The 27,019-nt window shown below is 32.9% G+C and overlaps 3 protein-coding genes across 4 annotated transcripts in view; 2 read left to right on the forward strand and 1 right to left on the reverse strand.

The window, feature by feature from the left end:
• The window catches only part of LOC134682928 (cysteine--tRNA ligase, cytoplasmic-like), a 196,763-nt gene that overhangs the window by 82,154 nt on the left and 87,590 nt on the right, over nt 1-27,019 (reverse strand). The gene's annotated exons all lie outside the window — the stretch shown is intronic.
• LOC134682925 (DC-STAMP domain-containing protein 2-like) lies at nt 11,543-16,817 on the forward strand. Its single transcript, XM_063541856.1, has 4 exons — nt 11,543-11,643; nt 12,272-12,970; nt 14,849-14,946; nt 15,465-16,817. The coding sequence occupies exons 1-4, from the start codon at nt 11,641-11,643 to the stop codon at nt 16,711-16,713; spliced, it is 2,049 nt and encodes a 682-aa protein (XP_063397926.1). The 5' UTR covers nt 11,543-11,640; the 3' UTR covers nt 16,714-16,817.
• LOC134682926 (uncharacterized) overlaps nt 17,402-27,019 on the forward strand; it is a 91,005-nt gene continuing 81,387 nt past the window's right edge. Inside the window, exon 1 of the mRNA XM_063541857.1 lies at nt 17,402-17,732. Coding sequence (XP_063397927.1) covers nt 17,639-17,732 — 94 coding nt within the window. The 5' untranslated portion in view covers nt 17,402-17,638. The remainder of the gene's footprint in view (nt 17,733-27,019) is intronic.

The following is a 27,019-nucleotide window of genomic DNA, read 5'->3' on the forward strand; positions in this document are numbered from 1 at the left end:
AGTACATTTGGAGTACTAAATTATAAGCCTGGTATCTTTGGTGAGTCTTTTGTACACAAAAAGTACATTTGGAGTACTAAATTATAAGCCTGGTATCTTTGGTGAGTCTTTTGTACACAAAAAGTACATTTGGAGTACTAAATAATAAGCCTGGTATCTTTGGTGAGTCTTTTGTAGACAAAAAGTACATTTGGAGTACTAAATTATAAGCCTGGTATCTTTTGTGAGTCTTTTGTACACAAAAAGTACGTTTGGAGTACTAAATTATAAGCTTGATATCTTTGGCGAGTCTTTTGTAGAAAAAAAGAACATTTGGTGCTCTAAATTATAAGCCCATACCCGTAGCCAGGGGGGGTTCGGACTGTTAACTACTGTGTTTTCTATTATTTTGTTTATATTATTTTCAGGTACATGTTACTTGGTGGGTTTAGTTTATAGTTTAGTAAAGACATTAGAATAGACAATAGAATTATATTGAAGCCATAAATAGCCAATCAACAGTGGTAGCAGAGCTTATAAAGATGGCAACAGCACCTAGTTACAAGAACCCACCAGGTTTGACCAAAGATAAAAGTTATCAACAATGGAAAAATGAAGTTAAAATGTGGCAACTCGTGACCGATCTTGACAAGAAGAAGAGAGGTTTGGCTTTAGCTTTGTCGCTACAAGGAAAACCAAGGGAAGTAGCCCTAGAAGTAGATCCCACTGATTTAAATGTTGATGAAGGAGTAGATAAGCTGATAACTGAGTTGGACAAGCTTTTTGAGAAGGATAAAATAGATCAGGCTTATGCTGCATATACTGTATTTGATAAGTTCCACAGAATAGATGATTTAAGCATGTCTGATTATATCATTGAGTTTGAGCAGAGATACAATAAATGTAAGAAATATGAAATGGTACTCCCAGATGCAATTTTAGCTTTTAAACTTCTTGACAATGCTGGGTTAAGTCAAAGTAATCGTCAGCTGGCATTAACTGCATGTTCTGACCTTAAATTCGACACAATGAAATCTGCTTTGAATAGGATATTTGCATCAAAATCTCAAAATTTTCCTGGAGAACAAGACTCTGTTGTAACTGTTAAAGAAGAATCAGCTTTTGTCAGTGATGGGTATTATCAGAGAGGTCGAAGTTCAAGAAGAAATTTTCCTCGTAATCGAGCTGATAGATCAACCAACTCTAGTAGACTTAAGACAAAAATGAATCCAGTCTTTAATGGAAATGTCTCAAGATGTAAAATATGTGATTCCAAATTTCATTGGGTCAAGGATTGTCCTCACAAGCAGCTCGATGTGAATTTAACAGAACATGAGAGTGATGAGTTAAATGAAATTGTAAATATAACATTATTAACCTCTGCACAAGAATTTAAGCCTCTAACAGTGTTTGTCGCAGAAGCCTACAATGCTGCAGTTATTGATACTGCATGTTCCAAGACAGTGTGTGGTTCTAAATGGTTATATGAATTTGTAGAATCACTTGATCCAGGACTTGATCAACTTACTTGTAATGAAAGTCATGTACCATTCAAATTTGGTGATGGACAAACAGTATATTCATATCAGAAAGTGAAAATTCCAGCACTAATTGGGTCAGTTAAGTGCTCAATTGAAACAGAAGTGGTGGATTGTGAAATACCGTTATTGTTAAGTAAAACCTCTCTGAAAAGAGCAAGCACTATCCTAGATCTCAGAAATGACAAGGTTACCATGTTTGGACAGTTAGTGGATGTAAACCTAACTTCAAGTGGTCATTACTGTATCAACATTAAAGACAAGCAATGCACGAACAGAAATAAGAATGAGAGTGAGGAGGTTTTGATCATTGACACAAAATTACCTTTTAAGAAGAAAAAGGAGATTCTTTTAAAGTTGCATAAGCAGTTTGGACATGCATCATCAGATAAACTTTTATCCCTGTTACAAAGTGCTGGTTCTGTTGATTCTGAAACAAAGACCATTCTTAAAGATATCTGCACAAAGTGTTTAATTTGCCATAAGTTCAAGCATCCAAAAGCTAAACCAGTGGTTGCCTTTTCACATGCAAATGATTTCAATCAAATTGTGGCAATGGACCTTCATGAAATTGACCATAACTTTTATTATCTACATGTTATTGACTTATTCAGCAGATTGAGTGCAGCTGCAATCATCAGAAGAAAGGACTCTAAAGTCATTGTAGATAAGTTCATGCAGATATGGGTGGGCGTTTATGGAGCACCTGAAGTTGGTGTTTACACAGATAATGGAGGTGAATTTAATTCACAGATATTTAGAGACATGGCAGAAAACTTAAACATGTCAGTTAAAACAACAGCAGGATATAGTCCTTGGTCCAATGGTGTAGTAGAAAGACAAAACGCAACGCTTACAGAAACAATCAATAAAATGAGAGAAAGCTCTAACCTTTCATGGGAGACTTCCGTCAGTTGGGCAGTCCATGCTAAGAACAGTTTGTTGAATGTCTATGGCTACAGTCCATATCAAATAGTTTTTGGAAGGAACCCAAACATGCCAACGTCTATAGTTAACAAGCCTCCTGCATTAGAAGGTACAACAATTAGTAATATTATGGGAAAGCATTTAGTTGGCTTACATGAAGCTAGAAAAGCATTTATTGCCGCAGAATCCTCTGAGAAAGTAAGAAGGGCACTACGTAAGCAAATCCGGCCTTCAGGAGAAAAATTCAAAAATGGTGACAAAGTTTTCTTCCTCCGAGACAATCAGTGGAAAGGACCAGGCTGGGTAATTGGTCAAGATAACGTAGTTGTTTTTGTAAGATATGGAGGTACATATGTCCGTGTACATGAAAGTAGATTAAAAAGAGACATTGATGTTGAAGGAAAACAAAAGATTATTCATAAGCATACAGCAAAGTCAACTCCTGTGCGTAAGCCTCAAGCTGCAACATATAACAACACTGAACCAGATCATGACTTAGTATACTATGAGAGTGACGATGAAGAGCCTCATCAAAATGATACTGAGAATGATGAAAATCAAGAAAATGTTGAAGAATCTGCAGACGAAAGTGCTGATCAAGATGATAGTCATGCTGGTAGCTTGAATGGTAGTTTGAATGGTGAAGATGGTCATGAATCTGAAGGGAGAGACAGTTTTGATTTGGAAAATCCGGCAGATAATGATATACATGAGGAAAGTATGGAACATAATCCTGAGTCCCAGGAAAATGATTGTATGAAATTAAAGAAGGATCAGATAGTGAATTTTAAAATCCCTGGTGAAAATGACACAAGAGAAGCAATAATTTTAGGCAGGGCAGGAAAAGCTACAACTGTTAAAAAGAGCTGGTACAATATAGAATACAATCAGCCAGAAAATATGAGAGGTGATCAGATATCAATTGATCTAAGAACAGTCAATGATTTGAAAGTTGTTAACCAGTCAGATGAAATGAATGAAGATGTATTTTTAAGCGATATTGATTTTACTGAGGCTAGAGAGGCAGAACTGGATAACTGGAGAAAGCACAATGTTTTTGAAGAAGTTGAAGACAATGGTCAAAACTGTATTTCAACAAGATGGGTTTACACTATGAAAGAATTAGAGAACGAATTTCATAGAAAAGCTAGATTGGTAGCAAAAGGTTTTGAAGAAGACAGTCTAGATGAAATACCAAAGAATTCACCAACATGTGAAAAGCAGTCTCTACGACTAATTTTATCAATTATTGCTAGTAAAAGATGGTCAATTAATTCTGTGGACATTAAAACTGCTTTTCTTCAAGGAGAGAAAATGCAAAGAGAAGTCTACTTGAGACCTCCTAAAGAAGTTAAAGCAACTGGTAAAGTCTGGCGCCTTAACAAATGTGTATATGGTCTTGTTGATGCATCCTTAAAGTGGTATGAAAAAGTTAAAGCAACATTGCTAGATTGTGGAGGAACAGTGTCCAAAATTGATTCAGCAGTTTTTTATTGGTATAATGAAAAAGGTTTGACTGGTGTCCTAGCAGTTCATGTAGATGACTTTCTTTGGGCAGGATCCAGTACCTTTGAGAAAAGTGTTGTGTCCAGAATTAGGGATATGTTCAAGGTAGGGAAAGAATCCTGTGAGTCTTTCAAATATTTAGGTCTTGACCTCAGCCAAGAAAATGAAACTATTGTTCTCAGCCAGCAAGACTATGTCAGAATGTTGAAGACTGTTTCAATAGATAAAGACAGAGTTAAAACATCTCCTCTTTCATCATCAGAACAGACACTATTGAGGTCAAAAATAGGACAATTATTATGGTTAGCAAGACAAACACGTCCAGACATTGCGTTTGATGTTGCTGCTATTTCATCAAAAATTAAGTCTAGCACTATTGAAGATCTAAAGAAAGTCAATAAAATAATTAGGAAGGTGCAAAACGATCCCGTTTCACTGCAATTCCAGAATCTTGGACATGATGTGAAATTTATGTTGTTCAGTGATGCATCATTTGGAAATCTTCCAGATGGTGGAAGTCAGGGTGGTTATGTTGTGTTTTTGATGGGCGATGATGGTAAAGTGAAACCCTATCACTTGGCAGTCTAAGAAATTAAGAAGGGTTGTACGTAGTACTTTGGCAAGTGAAGCCTTGGCCTTAGCTGATGGTGTGGACTGTGTTATATCTTTAGCAGCTCTGTTTAAGGAATTAATGCACAATGAGAACGATTTGATGCATACTCCAGTAGATTGTTTCGTTGACAACAAAGACCTTTATCATGCAATATACTCTGATAAACCTGTTGGAGAAAAGAGATTGAGGGTGGAGATCAATGCAATAAAGCAATTACTTCAAGGTGGAGAGCTTAAAGAAGTTAAATGGATTCAGACAAATGAACAAATCGCCAATGTTCTTACAAAGCATGGTGCTTCTGGACAAGACATCTTACGTTGTTTTGAAAAAGGACTTTTGAATTCAAGCCTTTTGTAATTAGTGCAACTGACAATAAAAAAAAGGAGAAAAGATCAGATAAATACTTGATACTATGACATTTTAATTGCCTTCATTTTTATTTTTATTTGGACATTAACATTTCTAGTGAAAAGAGAAAAGGATTAGATTGTTAACTACTGTGTTTTCTATTATTTTGTTTATATTATTTTCAGGTACATGTTACTTGGTGGGTTTAGTTTATAGTTTAGTAAAGACATTAGAATAGACAATAGAATTATATTGAAGCCATAAATAGCCAATCAACACGGACGACCCCCCCTTGAAAACAAAAGTCAATGTTCTGTTCGAATTGTGACTGTTAAAAACAAGTTTGTGAGTCCAATGAACCCCCCTTTGGAAATTCCTGGCTACGGGCCTGAAGCCTGGTATCTTTGGTGAGTCTTTTGTACACAAAAAGAACATTTGGTGTACTAAATTATAAGCCTGGTATCTTCGGTGATTCTTTGGTAGACAAAAAGGCCATTTGGAGTGTCAACGTATATTTGTTCCATCTGGAAACTTTATTATAAACAATGTCATAATACTTGTACCTGTTGGAACAAATATTCTATAATATTTAGTCCATTAGGAACATCTACTGTAATATTTATTCCTGTGGAAATAATATTCCAGAATAGTTTTTCCATTTGGAACTTATATTATAAAGGAACTTTTATTCCGTGACACTTAATTATAAGCCAGGTATCTTTGGTGAGTCTTTTGTAGACAAAAAGGACATTTGGAGTACTAAATTATAAGCCTGGTATCTTTGGTGAGTCTTTTGTAGACAAAAAGCATGTTTGGAGTACTAAATTATAAGCCAGGTATCTTTGGTGAGTCTTTTGTAGACAAAAAGCATGTTTGGAGTACTAAATTATAAGCCTGGTATCTTTGGTGAGTCTTTTGTAGACAAAAAGCATGTTTGGAGTACTAAGTTATAAGCCTGGTACCTTTGGTGAGTCTTTAGTAGACAAAAAGTACATTTGGAGTACTAAATTATGAGCCTGGTATCTTTGGTGAGTCTTTTGTACACAAAAAGCATGTTTGGAGTACTAAACTATAAGCCTGGTATCTTTGGTGAGTCTTTTGTTGACAAAAATTACATTTGGAGAACTAAATTATAAGCCTGGTATCTTTGGTGAGTCTTTTGTAGACAAAAAGCATGTTTGGAGTACTAAATTATAAGCCAGGTATCTTTGGTGAGTCTTTTGTAGACAAAAAGCATGTTTGGAGTACTAAATTATAAGCCTGGTATCTTTGGTGAGTCTTTTGTAGACAAAAAGCATGTTTGGAGTACTAAATTATAAGCCTGGTATCTTTGGTGAGTCTTTTGTAGACAAAAAGTACATTTGGAGTACTAAATTATGAGCCTGGTATCTTTTGTGAGTCTTTTGTACACAAAAAGCATGTTTGGAGTACTTAATTATAAGCCTGGTATCTTTGGTGAGTCTTTTGTTGACAAAAAGTACATTTGGAGTGCTAAATTATAAGCCTGGTATCTTTGGTGAGTCTTTTGTACACAAAAAGCATGTTTGGAGTACTAAATTATAAGCCTGGTATCTTTGGTGAGTCTTTTGTAGACAAAAAGTACATTTGGAGTACTAAATTATAAGCCTGGTATCTTTGGTGAGTCTTTTTTAGACAAAAAGTACATTTGGAGTACTAAATTATAAGCCTGGTATATTTGGTGAGTCTTTTGTAGACAAAAAGGACATTTGGAGTACTAAATTATAAGCCTGATATCTTTGGTGAGCCTTTTGTAGACAAAAGGCATGTTTGGTGTACTAAATTATAAGCCTGGTACCTTTGATAACTATCATCCTAATTTAAGTATTCTGACAAAGGGACAACAAAGAAATATATTTCTGTAAAAGTTGGCTATATATAGTATGTATTCCAACTAAATAGTTTACGACGACAGACGACGACAGACGACGGATGACGACGGACGCCAAGTGATGGCATAAGCTCACTTGGCCCTTCGGGCCAGGTGAGCTAAAAATAAATTTGGTGCACTAAATTATAAGCCTGATATCTATGGTTAGTCCTATGAAGGTAAAAAGTACATTTAGTGCAATAAATCATAAGCCTCAAATCTTTGGTGAGTCTTGTAGACAAAAAGTACATTTGGTGCATTAAATCATTTATAAGCCTGATATCTTTGGTTAGTCATTTGTTGACAACAAGTACATTTGGTGCACTAAATCATAAGCCTGGTATCTTTGGTGAATCTTTTGTAGACAAAAAGTACATATGGTGCATTAAATCATAAGCCTGATATCTTTGGTTAGTCATTTATTGACAAAAATTATAAGCCTGGTATCTTTGGCGAGTCATTTGTAGACAAAAGAACATTTGATGCTCTTAATTATAAGCCTGATATCTGTTCTGAGGTTTTTGTAGACAAAAAGTATGTTTGGTGTACAAAATCATAAGACTGATATCTTTGGTTAGTATTTGGAAACAAAAAGAACATTTGAAGTGCTTAATTATAAGCCAGGTATCTTTGGTTAGTTTTTTGTAGACAAAAAGGACATTTGGTGTTCTAAATTATAAGCCAGGTATCTTTGGTTATTCTTTTGTAGACAAAAAGTACATTGGGTGCACTAAATTATAAGCTTGGCTTCTTTGGCGAGTCTTTTGTAGACCAAAAGTACATTGGGTATACTAAATTATAAGCCTGATATCTTTGGTTAGTCTATTGTAAACAAAAAGAACATTTGGAGTACTAAATTATAAGCCTGGTATCTTTGGTGAGTCTTTTGTAGACAAAAAGTACATTTGATGCACTAAATTATAAGCCAGGTATCTTTGGTTAGTCTATTGTAAACAAACAGAACATTTGGAGTACTAAATTATAAGCCTGGTATCTTTTTTGAGTCTTTTGTAGACAAAAAGTACATTTGATGCACTAAATTATAAGCCAGGTATCTTTGGTTAGTCTATTGTAGACAAAAAGAACATTTGATGCACTAAATTATACACCTGGTATCTGTGGTGAGTCTTTTGTAGACAAAAAATACATTTGGAGTACTAAATTATAAGCCTGGTATCTTTGGTGAGTCTTTTGTACACAAAAAGAACATTTGGTGTACTAAATTATAAGCCTGGCATCTTTGGTGAGTCTTTTGTACACAAAAAGCATATTTGGAGTACTAAATTATAAGCCTGGTATCTTTAGTGAGTCTTTTGTAGAGAAAAAGTACATTTGGAGTACTAAATTATAAGCCTGGTATCTTTGGTGAGTCTTTTGTACACAAAAAGTACATTTGGAGTACTAAATTATAAGCCTGGTATCTTTGGTGAGTCTTTTGTACACAAAAAGTACATTTGGAGTACTAAATAATAAGCCTGGTATCTTTGGTGAGTCTTTTGTAGACAAAAAGTACATTTGGAGTACTAAATTATAAGCCTGGTATCTTTTGTGAGTCTTTTGTACACAAAAAGTACGTTTGGAGTACTAAATTATAAGCTTGATATCTTTGGCGAGTCTTTTGTAGAAAAAAAGAACATTTGGTGCTCTAAATTATAAGCCCATACCCGTAGCCAGGGGGGGTTCGGACGACCCCCCCCCTTGAAAACAAAAGTCAATGTTCTGTTCGAATTGTGACTGTTAAAAACAAGTTTGTGAGTCCAATGAACCCCCCTTTGGAAATTCCTGGCTACGGGCCTGAAGCCTGGTATCTTTGGTGAGTCTTTTGTACACAAAAAGAACATTTGGTGTACTAAATTATAAGCCTGGTATCTTCGGTGATTCTTTTGTAGACAAAAAGGCCATTTGGAGTGTCAACGTATATTTGTTCCATCTGGAAACTTTATTATAAACAATGTCATAATACTTGTACCTGTTGGAACAAATATTCTATAATATTTAGTCCATTAGGAACATCTACTGTAATATTTATTCCTGTGGAAATAATATTCCAGAATAGTTTTTCCATTTGGAACTTATATTATAAAGGAACTTTTATTCCGTGACACTTAATTATAAGCCAGGTATCTTTGGTGAGTCTTTTGTAGACAAAAAGGACATTTGGAGTACTAAATTATAAGCCTGGTATCTTTGGTGAGTCTTTTGTAGACAAAAAGCATGTTTGGAGTACTAAATTATAAGCCAGGTATCTTTGGTGAGTCTTTTGTAGACAAAAAGCATGTTTGGAGTACTAAATTATAAGCCTGGTATCTTTGGTGAGTCTTTAGTAGACAAAAAGTACATTTGGAGTACTAAATTATGAGCCTGGTATCTTTGGTGAGTCTTTTGTACACAAAAAGCATGTTTGGAGTACTAAACTATAAGCCTGGTATCTTTGGTGAGTCTTTTGTTGACATAAAGTACATTTGGAGAACTAACTTATAAGCCTGGTATCTTTGGTGAGTCTTTTGTGGACAAAAAGCATGTTTGGAGTACTAAATTATAAGCCAGGTATCTTTGGTGAGTCTTTTGTAGACAAAAAGCATGTTTGGAGTACTAAATTATAAGCCTGGTATCTTTGGTGAGTCTTTTGTAGTCAAAAAGCATGTTTGGAGTACTAAATTATAAGCCTGGTATCTTTGGTGAGTCTTTTGTAGACAAAAAGTACATTTTGAGTACTAAATTATGAGCCTGGTATCTTTGGTGAGTCTTTTGTACACAAAAAGCATGTTTGGAGTACTAAATTATAAGCCTGGTATCTTTGGTGAGTCTTTTGTTGACAAAAAGTACATTTGGAGTGCTAAATTATAAGCCTGGTATCTTTGGTGAGTCTTTTGTACACAAAAAGCATGTTTGGAGTACTAAATTATAAGCCTGGTATCTTTGGTGAGTCTTTTGTAGACAAAAAGTACATTTGGAGTACTAAATTATAAGCCTGGTATCTTTGGTGAGTCTTTTTTAGACAAAAAGTACATTTGGAGTACTAAATTATAAGCCTGGTATCTTTGGTGAGTCTTTTGTAGACAAAAAGGACATTTGGAGTACTAAATTATAAGCCTGATATCTTTGGTGAGCCTTTTGTAGACAAAAGGCATGTTTGGTGTACTAAATTATAAGCCTGGTACCTTTGATAACTATCATCCTAATTTAAGTATTCTGACAAAGGGACAACAAAGAAATATATTTCTGTAAAAGTTGGCTATATATAGTATGTATTCCAACTAAATAATATGTGTTACATTGACATAAATTATTACAATAAAATATCAAATATTTTTTCCTGGTGATAATTCATTACAAATATATTTGTGAACTGTTTAGGCAATTTTTACATAAAGTTTAACTTTGTCTGATGAATTGTTTTTGAACAGTAATATCTCTAAAAAAAAACTAGATATCATTGAGATGGAAGCCATCTCTGCGAGCCCCGCTGTCAATAACGTTGGGTAAATAAATATAGTGTGAATCAAAATTGTAAGCGATGGACAGACCAACAGACAGACAGACCTTTGATCTAGGAAGTTGTACATACATCATGACACACCCTCTGGTGTTGGTTAAAATGGATGTCAAGTATAATATTTGAAATCAAAACGGTTCCCAAGATATAGAGCGGACACAATCTTCAACTCAGGACACAGGGTTGTCAACTAAAACCAAAGTTTTTTTTTCCTTGACCTTTGACCTAGGAAGTTGTACATTCATCATGACACGGTTGATGATGGTGGTTAAAATGGATGTCAAGTATAAACTTTGAAATCATAAAGGTTATCCAGATATGGAGCGGACACGATCTTTACCACAGGACACAGGGTTGTCAACTGAAACCAAAGTTTTTGACCTTGACCTTTGACCTAGGCAGTTGTACATACATCAGTTGTACATACACCATGATCACCCTCTGGTGTTGGTTAATAAACATGTTAAGTATTAAGTATAATATCAGAACGGTTATCTAGATATGTAGCGGACACGATCTTCATCACAGGACAAGGGGTTGTCAACTGAAACAAAGTTTTTGACCTTGACCTTTGACCTAGGAAGTTGTACATACATCATGACACACCCTCTGGAGTTGGTTAAAATGGATGTCAAGTATAAACTTTAACATCATAAGGGTTCTCAAGATATAGAGCGGACACGATCATCACCACAGGACACAGGGTTGTCAACTGAAACCAAAGTTTTTTTACCTTGACCTTTGACCTAGAAAGTTGTACATACATCATGACACGCCCTCTGGTGGTGGTTAATAAACATGTAAAGTATAAAGTATGAAATCATAATGGTTTTCTAGATATGGAGTGGACACAAAGTTAAAGTGTTACGGACGGACGGACAGACAGACGGACGGACGGACAGACTGATCACTATAGGGCGACCCGACTTTTAGTCAGGGCCCTAATTTTGATTCATATTTTAATTCTGTGATATCACCTATAATAGCACATAAAAACCTGATTTTATTATCCAATTTTATCCAGAGTACATATTAGGTTGTGTGTGAAAAAATTAACGTATGATTTCAATACAATATTAAGGATATATGGTATGAGTGCCTATTAGTAATTTTTTCCATCATCCTGGACCAAAGAACTCATATGTGACTGTATCTTTATTTGGAATTATAATTAATATTAATTGTAATAGTGTTAATCATATCACATGACCTTATGTTACATGGTCATTAATACAATTGTCTATTTCCTGAATTTCACTGATCATCAATATACATACACTGTTTGACTGAATATGAATATTCATATATCACATTAAAGTTTTTCCTGCAGTTTAAACTGCTTCAGATGGTAAGCTGATTATTTTATTATTTTATTTTTTATAAAATATCATTTTATTTGATTTTGTCTTACCAAAAAGAGATAAGGGTATAACATAAAGCAATTTACCAGATAGGGACAGTTATAGAAATCTTAAATCATATATACAAGTGAGTAATATGGCAAGCTGTAAAGATTAAATGGTTATTGCTTGCATGCTTAACATTTACTGGAATATGAAAGCTTGATAAAGTATAGATATTTCGTGGATGTATAGATTCCCACACTGCAAAAGGGTATTACTATATTTCTATATTTCTGCCAAGAACAGATATTTAAGTAGTGAGAAAAAATATTTTTCTCTCAACGATCAAGAAATGTGAAAATAGCACAAAAATTGGAAAAAAGTCATTCTTGTACTGACATAACTCATTTTAGAAAGGTATGCAAAAGATATATATCCAAAGTAGAAAGAAATTGAAAAAAAGTAAAGGCTCTTCTTCTAAATACTTTTCATCTAATAATATATCTAATAAAAATTAAAAATATTATGGTTGAGTACTTATCATTTGAAGAAACCAGAAAATCTAAAAACATAACGCTTTTAAAAAGTTGGTTCAACTTGCAAAGAATAAATATCTTGGTTTTTTTTGCACAGACAGAAAGGAAAGTAAGAATGACACATGCAGACAAAACACCAGGGAGTTCAAAACTTGAATCCATCAAGAGAAAGTCTGATGACCCACCCTCATACAATGATGCCATGAGATTTCCTGACAATTACCACAATACATTTCCTGACAAACTATTTAAAAGTGAACGCCATACATTTACCTGCCTGAAGGCTATATTTGGTATCTTTTCTGGAATATTGACTGGTGGAATACTGTTTGTTCTGCTAATCTACAGTTTTGGTTTTGCCTTGGATATAGCTGGATATATATCTATTGGAGTGACAGCCTTAGCATGTCTAGGTCTAGCACTATCTGTCCATGTCCGCTGTATCGTGGTACTGATGATTCCTAGTCTATTTACTGGTAGAGGAAGGGTAGCCATCTTGGCAGTTATATTGGGACTCCTGTTATCAAGACCAATCAAAAACATCTCTATAAATACTTCAGAAGTATCCAGAAGTATGGCCTGTAGTACCGAACTCTTTCAGAATCAGTCACACTCTCTCAGACAACAGCTCCAGGTACCAATAGAGCAGATTAAAGTAGCCTTGGGTAAACAGGCAGAGGATATAAAGATGTTAGGAACAGCAATAGATAAAGCCATAGAACCAATTTATAATGCTCTTGTTGCTGTTAAAAAAGGTGTCAAGTTAGTGAGTGGTGCATTGGATACTGCTTCACAGGTAAAATATTAAGCCAGTGTTGCAGTGTATTCAGATTCACAAGTAAAATTTAAGAACCTTAGTGAGCAGGCTCATATACCCCACATCCCCACATTGTCATTGGAGAAATTAAATAAGTGTAAGGAAAAAAATTGTATAAGAAAAAATATTGAATAATAATTTCCTGTCAATATCCACATCTACATGCATAGTATGTCCTTATTATTTACAAAATTTCATGAAATTCTGTTGTGTGGTTTCAGAGTAGTTGAGATGACAAACTGATGCAGAAGTACATTGAAGCAAATAAGTTCAAAGGGGTGTAACTCCTAGAAAAAAAAATGAATCAAAATTTGTTGTCGAAATGCACATCTACGTAGTATGTCCTTTATATACAAAGTTTCATGAAATTCTGTTGTGTGGTTTGAGAGGAGTTGAGGTGACAAACTGTGGAAGTAGTACCTTAAAGCAAATAAGTTCAAACAGGTGTAACTCCTAGAAAAAAAATTGAATCATAATTTCCTGTTGGTATGCACATCTACATAGTATGTCCTTATTATCTGAAAAGGTTTCGTGAAATTCTGTTGTGTGGTTTGAGAGGAGTTGCGATGACAATCTGTTGCAGTAGTTCATTAAAGTAAATAAGTTCAAAGGGGCGTTACTCCTAGAAAAAAAATTGAATCATAATTTCCCGTCGATATGCACAACTACATAGTATGTCCTTGTTATCTGAAAAGGTCTCGTGAAAATCTGTTGTGTGGTTTGAGAGGAGTTGCGATGACAAACTGTTGCAGTAGTACACTAAAGTAAATAAGTTCAAAGGGGCATAACTCCTAGAAAAAAAATTGAATCGCAATTTCCCTTCAACATGCACAACTACATAGTATGTCCTTATTAAATGAAAAGGTTTCGTGAAATTCTGTTGTGTGGTTTGAGAGGAGTTGCGATGACAAACTGTTGCAGTAGTACGTTAAAGTAAATAAGTTCAAAGGGAAAAAAATTGAATTGCAATTTCCCGTCGATATGCACAACTACATAGTATGTCAATATTATCTGAAAAGGTTTCGTGAAATTCTGTTGAGTGGTTTGAGAGGAGTTGCGATGACAAGAAACAGGACTGACGGACGGACGGACTGACGGACGGACGGACGGACGGACTGACGGATGGACGGGTCAAAAACATTATACCCTCCGCAACTCGTTGCGTGGGGTATAATAATAAGTGGAAACCTGACTGCTTCACATGTAGGAGAATTATTCAGTGATAGCCCCAGAAAAGTTATAATAGTAGATTGTGATTTTGGAAATATCATCTTGGACTTCAACATTCTTGGTATTTTAACATTTTGTACATTCATCCTGCAGTGTAAATAACAATATGTATTCAGATAAAGGCAACAGTAGTATACCGCTGTTCAAAACTCATAAATCCATGGACAAAAAACAAAAACAGGGTAACAAACTAAAACCGAGGGAAACGCATTAAATATAAGAGGAGAACTGTCACGGAATAGAAGTTCCTTCATAACATAAGTTCCAAATGGAAAAACTTTTCTGGAATATTATTTCCACAGGAATAAATATTATAGTAGATGTTCCTAACGGAATAAATAGTATAGAATATTTGTTCCGACAGGTACAGTTATTATGACATTGTTTATAATAAAGTTTCCACTGGAACTTCTGTTCGGTGGAACAAATATACGTTGACAGAACAACGACACAACACCGAAAGGCAACACACACAGAAACTGACCAAGCATCAGACAAAATACAACGAGAATAACAAATATAACAACAAAACCAAATACATGAATTTGGGATAGACAAGTACCGTGCCACGTCTTATCTTAATAAGTCAGACACATATGTATTTATTCCTACTCTATATATTTACAGGAGTGTGATAGAGTAATGAATGGTGTGTATTATGACTGTGTAAGAGAGCTCAACAAAGCATACAGTGCTTGTAAGAATACACTTAATAATGTTAAGAAGTAAGTATCATTAGTAGTACCTCATGTCTCACAGAGCTTTGATTTATTTCTCTATTGTTGAGAGTTAAACTAAGGTCATTTTCAAACTTTCCTGAACTTAGTTTCTACTTTTGTATGTATTGTATCAATATATTTTCCTACAATATTTGACCAAACTTTCATCATTTTAACTATTTTCAATATCTATATTTGCATCAGTAAATATTTTTGGTGCATAGATTAATTTCTACTTAATTCACGATGAATCAAAACAAATCTCCCCCTCTTTTTAGAAGAAAATATTCATATTCTTTTCAGTGGTAAACTCAATAGTTTTCAATGGTAAACTCAATAGTTCTCAATGGTAAACTCAATAGTTCTCAATGGTAAACTCAATAGTTCTTAATGGTAAACTCAATAGTTCTCAAGTGCACTCAATAGTTCAAAACAATGTGATTAGCCTGTATAAAAAGTTTATACATTGATTTTGGGAAAATAACAATCAGCAAAAATTACAGTAGCCATCACATTTTTTGCAGGTATGTTCCAGGATTAGATTTAACACCTATCTGTAAAATCCTTGATATAGAACAGGTCTGTGTTATAGTCAAACCATCTTTTGTATGTTCACCAGTCAAAACGCTTGATAATGCAGCTGAGAAACTAGCAGAATCTGCTGTCAATCTGGTCAAGGAAGTCAATAAATGGTTTCAACTGAACATCATCAAGAAGTCCCAGATTGACAATGTTTATAATGCTTCTAAAACAGCTAAAGAATTGATAGCGGAGGTTGATGCCGCCCTAACAGACAAGAAAATAACATTCACTTACATCGTGGAAATTATGAGCAAACTTTTAGCTCTTTCCCTTCTGTTGTTACTAACCCAATCATTTTTTTATTTGAAAAATTATCTAGCCAAGGATGAATTTGATAACATTTACATTACTTCCCAGTTTAAGGGTTATGATTCTGAAACACGCGAGAAAGGACAACAGGGTGTGTTACCTCTTCAAAAGAAGGAAAAGAAACTATACACAGATAGTACATCCTTCATGATGTCTCCAAAAGAAAGAAGTCAGAGTTTGATGGGCATATCTCAGCTCCTCCTACATGTGTTACTGAGTGCTCTGATTGTGTTCCTTAACTATGTACTGTTCTATATATTGTTTCTTGTAAACAGGTATGGCCAGGTGAATGTAGAGGTCACTGGAAAAAGTAAAATAAACCTAAAGGTCAAAGGAGGACAAATGGCTGCCTTAATCAACAATTTTATAAATAACATTAACATTGAAAACACGTACGAGGCTAGTTATAATACAACTGTATGCCTGCCAAGTCCTACGCCTCCTGATGCTACGGACATTCCAGTTCTTTGTTCAGCTTACGCTGCTGCTTTACTCCTGGTTTTACTGCAAGCCTACGGAGCAAGATACAATCGTAAAATATGTGCCTTCTACTATCCTGAACAGGAAATGGAACGTATCGCTTTTCTGCAGAAGAAAATCATTTACAACCGCAAGGGAAGGCACACTTTTATTAAACAGCATGTTACTTCATTAAAAAAACAAAAGATAGCTGAGCAGAAAATGTCTGTTAAACAAATGTTATCTGGGATATGTCCCTGCTTTAAAGTGGAACAAACAGATCTAAAATTCTGTATGAACTGTGGAGCTAACCAAGGGTCTAGTCGTACATTACAAGCATGTAAGAACACGGACTGTGATGCAACTTATTGTTTGGAATGTTTTTATGATTTTGAACGTGTTTGTCCTATCTGTAGAAAATAATAGCACCGCTTTTATAGTATATATCTAATATCTAATTAACTTTTATAATCAAGATTTAATTAAGAATACATCCCATGATCAACAAGATATGTGTAAAACTGCTCCATCTCTATACTATATTATTATCTTCTTTTTTTTCTTTGCATTTTTCTTTCTTTTTTTTTTTTAAAGAATAATACTATCAAAAAAACTTTAGTTTATAGCAGAAAGAAGTCTACTGTCGGAAATTCTTGTTAAGAATTATATTCTTAGACGGTGCAATCAGTTATCAAATATTTCTAAGCATTGAAACTGAAGTTACATTTGAATTGTCTCTCTTTGTACAAGCTGTCAGATTATAAGATGCAAAGGAAGATTTTATGAAGAAAGTAGAAACAGATATTTCATTTGAATTAAATTGATTCTATGCCTTTTTCAGATAACAAAACAAAGTATCAGATTATATTTTCAGTTCCAACCTATTGTTCTATTTCCACTTTAAAATTGAGAATAGAAATGGGGAATTTGTCAAAGAGACATCAATCAGAGCAAAGTTAAGTTCATCCTTCTGACCTGAGAGTAGTCTCAGTTCTGACTAACCCTCTATATACATGATGTTTTCCTCATGTAAAAAGGGAAACATGTAAGGATTTTTTTTTTTTATAAGCATTGTATCAAATTATTTAAACACAATTAACAATCTACATCAATAAAAGTACCTAATCTAAATTTGAGTAAAACTTAATCTAATAAATTTAAGCCTGAATCTGTGGTATGGGAGACAACTCTGTCTGGCTTAATGGTTTTTCATTGTGTTAAAAGGTGTCAACAATATGAAGCGATCTGATTGGCTGTGGATGTTTGCATGTATAAATCTGTCCTATAATTATCCACAAAGCACATGCTGTAATGTCAGAGTAGTATACACATGGAAAACCTTACCTAAATGGATTTAATCACATTATTTTTGGTGTTTATTCTTTGTTTTGTGGACTTTACGACTCCCAATAGGAACGATGACATGTGGGAAGCACTGTCGTGTAAGTACAACATCAATTGGAATTTAATTGGATCAATTTAAACTATTAAAAACAATCTATTTACATTAGGAAATTTTAACTACTGTTTTGTAATTTGGTCTATAATAAAATGAAAATAAAATTCAGAAAAAAAAGACAATCAAATCATGACGAATGCTGTTAATTTAAAAAAAAAACAAAAAAAAAACATTTAATCAAAGTCACTTAACTGATACAATCAAAATTTAATTTCCTTAATTTTCCTCATAAAAAAGAAGCTAGGTTGCCAATAGGTAATTTTGGGGGGTAAAAAACATAGTTAAGTTTCAAATATTGACGAACACTTCTGAGTGTTTATCAACATGGTTAATCAAATAGTTAGATCTATTTACATCTAAATATTTGTTTTACTTCAAAAGAGAGACAAATTAAACTGAACACTGTTCACTATGACAGAGGTTTAAAGTTCTAATAGGAATCTGAAGATTGGAAATAATGGCAGGTGATATAAGGATCTATAACTGATAATCGACAGAAAAATAAAAGAATAATATCCATATTTAGAAAAATTACAAATTATTACCATGGAAACCATAAATATAATATTACACCTGTTATTAGTTCGCAGACTATTGATTAAATATGTATTTTATAGTTATTCCACATAAGGACTGACGAGTCTCAAGAGTGCTGATCAAACGTTCAGTTCCTTGGTAATGTTTGGATAGAACGGTTTAAAATGACACAATAACATGACATACCAAAAAAATAGGCTCCCAATTGATTTACAGTTTTCTGGATGCAAATAGAATAAATTGAAGCAATCTAAAAGTAAATATACTGTAAAATAATGACAGGACTAAGGTTAACACATTAATGTTCTAATATGCAAAACTAAAGTCTGAAGGAAACATATATCAATTCTCCTTTGAATGCATAGTTTCACATTTTGTCATGTCACTAAGGCCTTTCATAGTTCACTATATGGTATCGAGTTTCTTTATTGTTGACAAAGACAGTATAAGGGTACATTAAGGGCATCAATGTACACTGGGTGATTATCTGTCTCCAGGCCTGTAGCCAGGAATTTCCAAGGGGGGGTTCGTTGGATTCACAAACTCGACTTTAACAGTCACAATTACATCAGAACATTGACTTCAACTGTGCTTATTTGTTTTCAAGGGGGGGGGGGGGGGGGTCGTTCAAATCCCCCCTGTCTACTGGTATGGTGTCTAAGAATCTTTTGACTTCTATCTTTTTTTATTTACCTTGGTGTTCAGTATTTTTGTCCATTGGTTCAATTTAATCAGATGTTTTAGATATGTTTGAAGGCCTATAACAAAAAATGTCAAGTACTTTGCAATCTTTGATACTACTAGATATAAATAAATTCTCTATACAAACCTGTCAGCCATTTCTATTCTGTCATTTTCTCATTGTTGGGATTAATGTCACTTACCTACAATAGAAAATAATAACAAGGTAAAAAACAAAAATAATAAAAAATTAATTGTTAGTCATTTAGCTGTGGTTACTAATAAGCAACATCATAATCTAAATCTTTTAAAAACTTAGGGTTAGTTTATTTCTCCATCAATATTATAAGGGTTTAATCTGAGATTGTCTCTGTGACAGCATATCAAAATATACCATACATATAATATCAATGATAAATTCATATGAAGTTTCAGACATACGTACACACACACAAAAAGAAATATAATTCTAAGTAAACAAAATCAAAATTTCCAGTAAACTTGAATTTACAAGCTGGAAAATTTTGACAAATGGAAAAGAAAGGATGTGGTTTCATTTAATCAAAATTTCAACATTTTATGAAAATGACCATTCTCTAAACATTAAATTTATACTCATATATATACTAAAAAGAACAATATGATACATGTCATTGTCTCTACTTGTCTCTACCCAGTGGATATGAATAGAAAGATTCACTATGTCATTTAAACGTATAAAATTGCATTTAGCAAGAGGTTATAGGTTCCTTTTATTTTCATCTTCCCGGCTATTCAAATTCATTTCGGCTCTGAGCATTTTTAATAAAGATTTATTGTAAATTCAGAACAGCGTGAACATAGTTAATTCTTTTTTGAATTTTTAAAAACTACCCTTTTGTCATTCCTACATAGCTAATGACAGAATTTTTCCTTATTTTGTTTTCTTGAAAGAGTGAAACCTACCAATTGTAAATACCCAGCACCTTGCCAATTATCCGTTTCAAACAGTGCCATGCATTTTAAAGGTTTCAAACAGCACCCTGCCGATTATTGGTTTAAAACATGACCATATGTAAATATGCTACTGAGGAAGTTAAATTACAAGTAACAAGGGAAAATTCATCTACATTCATCCATCATAGCTATATAACCAATGTCATACTTTTATTTGTTTTTCTCTCTAAATTGAATGAAAAATCAATGGCTAAAATCAACCTAATTATAGTCATACTGAAAATAAATCCACATAACACAACCACCTGGTCCTAAAAAAATTAGCTTCCTGTTGGTTGTAAATGTATGAATTTGTACGGTAAAATTTCAATTTAGCATCCGGAGTGTAGCATGAGTCTTGCTGTAGGACATCGTACAACCCGATCATATCCCATGTATTGTATAGAGAAAATAGATTAAATTCTCAATCGATAAATAAATAGGAAAATACTCGAGAATCGTCGATCAATTTAGCGTTAACTTTAACGTTTGACTTGATTAAAGGTAACAGCATTAGGACTCTTCATTTCCGTTTTACACACTGGTATGGCTGACTTAAATTGGGAACTGAGACTTCAAAACATACTAATCAAAAACTGTTGTATGTCTTATTCTTCTTAGAGTTTAAATCATACAAAGACAACGTAACACAAAACCAATCTTTTTGTGAAAGCTTCCGTCAAATCCATGGGACTTTCTTTACTTTCATTTTTTGTTCTTTTGTTCTTGAGATGAATTTGCATGCATAAATCTATATACAACTTGGTTGACAATAAAACCAATTTATTTTTTCATCCAATCTAATTTCAAATGCATGAAAAGTGTATAAACTTTTTCCTTTTCTTTTCCAAGTATAAAAAATTACCATTAAAAATGAGTATGCATGGAAAACTTTAAATTAATACTTAGATCAACAAGCAATTCACTTTCAATAAATCACCATAGACACATATAAATTTTAAAACTCCTCGCATTTTTTATTTGTCTATCCTATTTTTCTCAGGAGCCGCAGCAGTTTAGATGGTCAATTGTTAGTTCATGTCTTTCATACTTTTTGTTTTCATAACTCTATTTGTTATAAATAAGCCTGTAAGTTTTATCAATTGAACTGTTTCGCATTTAAAACGACAGGGCATTTTGTAGCAAACTATACAGTATTGAATTTTATCATTGTTGAAGGCTGTACAATGTAACCTGTACTTGCTTACATCCACTTCATTTGAACTTTGTGTATACTTGTCTCACCAGCAATCCTACCACATCACTTTATTTTTTGGTCTATAAATTATTTGTATTTGTACCAGTGTACCAATCAGCAAAATTTTGCAATGTCATATAAACATCTTGCAAAGCAAACTAAAATAACATTCAGTTCAATTGCCAACTGTAACAATAATATAAAAAATTTACTGATTTAAAAAATTACCTGATTCAGACAATATTATTTTTAAAACTTTTTTCAAAATTAGCTTTGTTTTTGCTTGGTGTGTAAATATCCTGTTGTGTCATATAAAGTTTGCATTTTTTTAAATGTCTGCTAGTTAAATTAGCTTTGTTAGGAAAACCCACACAGGAATGAACATCGTCAGCACATATACCTATATATCAGTTAAGATAGGGAAAGTTATCATAGGGGATTCACAAATAAAATTGGGAGATTTCATTTTATGTTATAAAAATACAATAAATTTTCTGGTTATTACCTACCGGTATTTTAAACCAGACCACACAAACGGTTACATCTTAGAGATAATTTGTTCTAATTTTTATCGTGATCTTGGTGATAATTTGCTATTTTTTTTTATAGAATTTTATCCTGACTTTTAATTCACAGAAAGACAAAACGTGCAAAATGCCAGACACGATTTATCTTTAATAATAAGTTGTAAGTTCTGTTAGTATTTAACTAAATGAGAAGGAAAATGTCAGCCATCATGACTAAAAACTTAATTTAATTTGATATGATCTTTTGATACACTTTTTCAATATACTAATAAAGTAAGCATAGGCGCATGAGAGCCAGTGCTCTCCCTTCCTTTTGTGGGAAAAATCTGTTTGATTATATAGGGAATCACTGAAGCATGACTGGAGCAGGCCCCCTGCCAATAAAAAGTTCTGGATCCACCATATAGGATAGCATTTTCAGCTCTAAAAAAGTAACTTCAAAGAGGTGACTTTTTTCAATCATTTAAAGTTTAATTGGAAAAAATTGAAATCATTAATTATTTAATCATCAAAACATTTATCGACTATCAAAAATAGATATTTGTAACAGATCAGTATATATTCAAGTAAACATTGTGAAAAGGATAGGACAAATTCGGCAGAGAAATTTCTCACGAGATCTATCCATAAAAACACTTTTACTAGTAAAAGCTATATATTAGGAAAATAAAGAAGATTTGATCCAGTAGAGCTCACTGACATAACAGAAACAGGTGCCCTTTCAGATTATCGTAACAGCAAATTCAATTATTCCATTATCTCACTTTTTACAGTCTACCGATTCCTATAAACAAATTATTACAATAGATATCAATATAGACATGATAAAAGTATAGATTCATTTAATTCTCAGAGACTCAACAATATTTAATTTCAGTTTGATAGCACTTTCAGAAAATGGATACTTTCATTCATAAAATAATAAGTCTGTATATGAAATAAAGTAATATATTATGAGTTCTAAGTTTTAACAAATAATTGAAATAAGGATAAATATTAAAAATACTTGATTTTTAAGACTTATCTACCCTCCCCCACCCCCTATAAACTAATATATTAGATATTCATGAATCAAGTACATGAAGTATGTATTTTAATTGACTTACCAACAACACATTTTACAATTAAAAGCAGTTGTAAAATAAATAATAATTGTCATGACATCAGTACAACTATTTACCAAACCACTTACATAGATAGAAGAAAATTAAGTTTTATATTTAAGCCATGAAAATAATAAGAATCTGTATATGTTTGTTATCAGTGATAAGAAGAGTATTTGATGTGATTCTGGAGTGACTTAAGTATTTCTAGAGTACCAGTATCTCTCTGTTAATAATATTCACTAATCAAATTAGACAATTATAATCAATTATTAAAATATTTTCCTTGTTTAATGGATTTCTATTGTCAAGCAAGTGAATAAATCTACACATTTAAATTCAATTTAAAAGGGGCACCTGCTACCCTGTTATTCAATTATATATACTTTATATATCTTGTTGGTTTTAAAGATTTTTAAAGTGTGTTTTATTACAGTTAAAAGCTGTATATTTTGTTCCATTTGGTGAAGTGCTGATTAAAGCAATCTTAATATATAGTAATTAAGTATATAGTGCAATTTAAGGACAATATTCAACACTACATTCAAATTTCCTCCCTAAAACTTAACAGAAAGGACAGAATAACAAAGCAATGTTTGTTTATCCCTCCCCTTAATCAATGTTTCTAAACATTACCAATCACACCCAATAATTCTCATTTAATTGTGTAAACCTTCATAAATAATCTGGATAAAATGACATAAAGATTGTGTATAAATAATGTAACATTACTTTGTATTATGTAAGGATAAATACAGCTGGATGGTAAAATGAGGATATAATCAAATTGTGTAAAGTTTAATAGAAAAAGCAGGTTCTATCTCAGTAACTTTCAGATTCATTTATTTTCTTAAGGAGAATTTAGCCCAGATGTTTGTTATAAAACTTTATCAAATGTCTATGACATCAGTGAGTGTCCTTAGTTAGCCGGCATGCCTCTCAAAATAAGAAAACAAACAGATCTTAACTATGTAAAACCAAACACACCTAAATTCATATACAATTGTCTTTTGTCTTATTGATTGTTTTTATATTTACATTTTTTTATAGATAAACATAAGCAATTTTTTTTTCGAACTCAGAGATGATTGTGCAAGTGTTAAACAGTACAATTTTTTTTGGATTTGTAACAAAGTACAAAGTTGTCCGTCTAAATGGATTAGAAATATGCACTGCAAAATTACTATATCCAATCAACGTATAAATCAAAAATTTCATAGACACAAATATATTTAAATGTTATAATACATAAACCATTTTCAGATTATATTTTTCTAATGGGTGTTAAATGAAGTTCATCTTAAGTACAGACGTCAAGATAAACTTCAGTAAAACATTACTAAGGTCTGAAATACAATGGCATTATTAAGCTGGATCTACAGATATCTTTACAATTATTTTAAAGTCTGTCTGTAAGATATGTGTGTGGTATTAGGTTACATTTTAGTTATCTTAACCTTTGATATGGTTTAGTGTCATATATCATTTGGAAGAACACACACCACAATTATTTTAACTTGCGTTTATTTCTTATATTTGGACCAAATGCTTTTGTATTGTATGGTTTTCTAAAAGGGCTATATCTATTCCTAGTTATTTATATAAAAACCTAAACTGACCAAGTCGAAAAAATAATATCTTGAATTTTTTATTTTTTTTATTTTATCATTTTATTCTAATTGAGACATTGACACTAATAGGTCTAACTTTAAAACACTTCCCAATAAATATCCAGGATAATTGGACACAGGTTTTGGTGACAAGAAGCACATACTACAGTTTTTGGCCTCAGCAGATTATTATAGATCTATAGTCCAAAAATAACCCAGACATGAAACCTGCAGAAATAAAGATAGGAAATCTGCATGACCTTCTTTACAAATTCAATAGAATATTATGACTGCATTGTACTGTTACACATCTAACAAAAAAATGATATTTTTATCTCCATGTCAAGTCTAAATGAAAAAATATGGAATCTGAACGTAATTAATATCTGTCTGGAGAACAAAGAGAAGACCTTCAGTCCCTTGTTGTCCGTCTAAATGGATTAGAAATTCATTTCAGTTCATACAAATACATTGAGAGAATTATCTGAATAAAAAAATAATCTTTGTTCACACGTCGCGACGATTCTGTGAAAACTATTGGAATCTCCTGACAATTAATACTTGGAAATTTACACAGATATTGTACACTGCACCATTACCACTGGGTAACTAGAGACATCGACACTTAGCATGCGTTAATGGTCCATTGTGTCACTAGTAGTAACGCCAAACTCAGTGGTTATAATACAGAGTTATTATTATGTGTTTTCAGACTTCTTATGTCAACATTATAATATCTGATCCACATTTTTACATCAAGAGTACAGGTCATGACTTTAAAACAAATTGTTTTATACAATAGTATCAAGTTTACAGCATTATGCTACATGTTGTGGGAAATTCTTTGGAAAATTGCAACATGAAACATGAAGTACACTCGCGGGTGTTTTAACGGTGACATTTCCCAGGGTGGAGCTTCTCAATAAATAAAGCTGCCTCTAAAAAAAGAGTGCAGATTTCATATTATTAGGTGCACTTTATACATATAATAACAATGTGGTCATTATATTTGTAAATTTCATAATTTAGATAAAAATCTAAATATTTTCTGTATAAGACAACAGTGAAATACATTGTAACCAAAAGTGATTTGCATTTTAAGGTTTAATCTTTATTTTTAAAGACGTAGAACAATTGCTACAGAAAAACACTCTAATGAAAACTTGTAATATCCTGAATCAAGCCTCCCAACAATCATCAATGTGTTTTAATTCATTCCGTTATCTTCCTGTTATTGTTGTATATAACCTTCCGACCGATTCTATCCGCTGATTGTCTACGTTGATCTATGCTACAATCAACGTCAGTTTCTGTGACTACTGACAATTAAGAGAAATCTCCTATCATTCCAAACTATACTCCGGGAAGAACTTTGTAAATGTAACAGGACTCAATGATTGATCATATATGTGAGTTCAGTAATATACAAATCAAGTAACGGGGGATCCAAGTATAAAGATCCCATTCATTACTATACTTATAAAGGTCTGATCACAGAAATGTAGTGGTTGAATTAATCAATCTTTTTTTTCTTTGGGGGGGGGGGGGGGGGGGAGGGGAGGTAGGAGGTACCAGAAGCATTACTATTCTGAAATACTAATATGGATACTAATGGGTACTATTTACAATTGTTGTCCTATTAATCTTATTGTTACATTTTATTGTTGAACTGAAAAAGGTATTGTAGTGTTCTTTTGGTATCTATAATTCTATAATGACTTGTACTGGTATTGTAACTAGTTCTATTGATGAGTTGTTGCACAGGAACACCCTGCCTACAGCAGGAAATACAAACAAAGAAAGCAGTCATTATTTGACTTGATATTCTACCGAGCTACAAGGCATACCCTTCCTATAATATCAAGAATGGTCAGTCAATCATCTATTTATCAATACTTAGTTTATTTCCTTGGCGGGAAATAGCGGAGACAGCCTGATGGTCATTTGACTTATTATTTTGTGATTAAATCGTGTGTTTGTGCCAAACTTCCTTTACAGAAAACAGCGACCCAGGTGATACACTCTCCGTTCTAATCACTGAGGAAATAATTACTTTCCTTTTCTTCAGTCAATTTATAGATTTACAGTAAGGAAGAAATAAGTTTTAATTAGAGAGAAAGATGACAGCCACATGATGGTTCTACCTCCAGGTCGGAGAAATAAATTTCCAGTGGCAATTTTACATCCGATCTGTTGATGTTTTTGCTTTTTTTTCTTCGCTGCATATAGAACCTACACGCTATCTCATGACATTAGTTGCTATTTTGGGAATTGTTTTGACAGAAGAATTCAATGAAATAAAAAGTTTATGTTGCCTGAATTGTGTGTGACATTGCATGTTATCCAGCAATGTAAAATAAGATGTTGTATATCTGGGATAAAACTATTGGTAACAAAGTGCTACATAGCTGATAACATGAATGGATTGATACGTTTAATGCTAAGAATAATCTTTCTCAAGTATCGTAAAATTAAATCCTATACATGGCCTGATAAGCATAAAATACAATAACAATTTTTTTTCTACTGCAATATCCTTGGTTACAAAACGTCCTTGGTAACTGTGTATCAAAGTGCATGAAGATATTTTCTTCATTTTAAATATTCTATAAGACATAGATTAATGACACTGAAAAAAG

The sequence above is a fragment of the Mytilus trossulus genome, chromosome 9 (assembly GCF_036588685.1).
Source record: "Mytilus trossulus isolate FHL-02 chromosome 9, PNRI_Mtr1.1.1.hap1, whole genome shotgun sequence".
In the NCBI taxonomy this organism is placed as follows: domain Eukaryota; kingdom Metazoa; phylum Mollusca; class Bivalvia; order Mytilida; family Mytilidae; genus Mytilus; species Mytilus trossulus.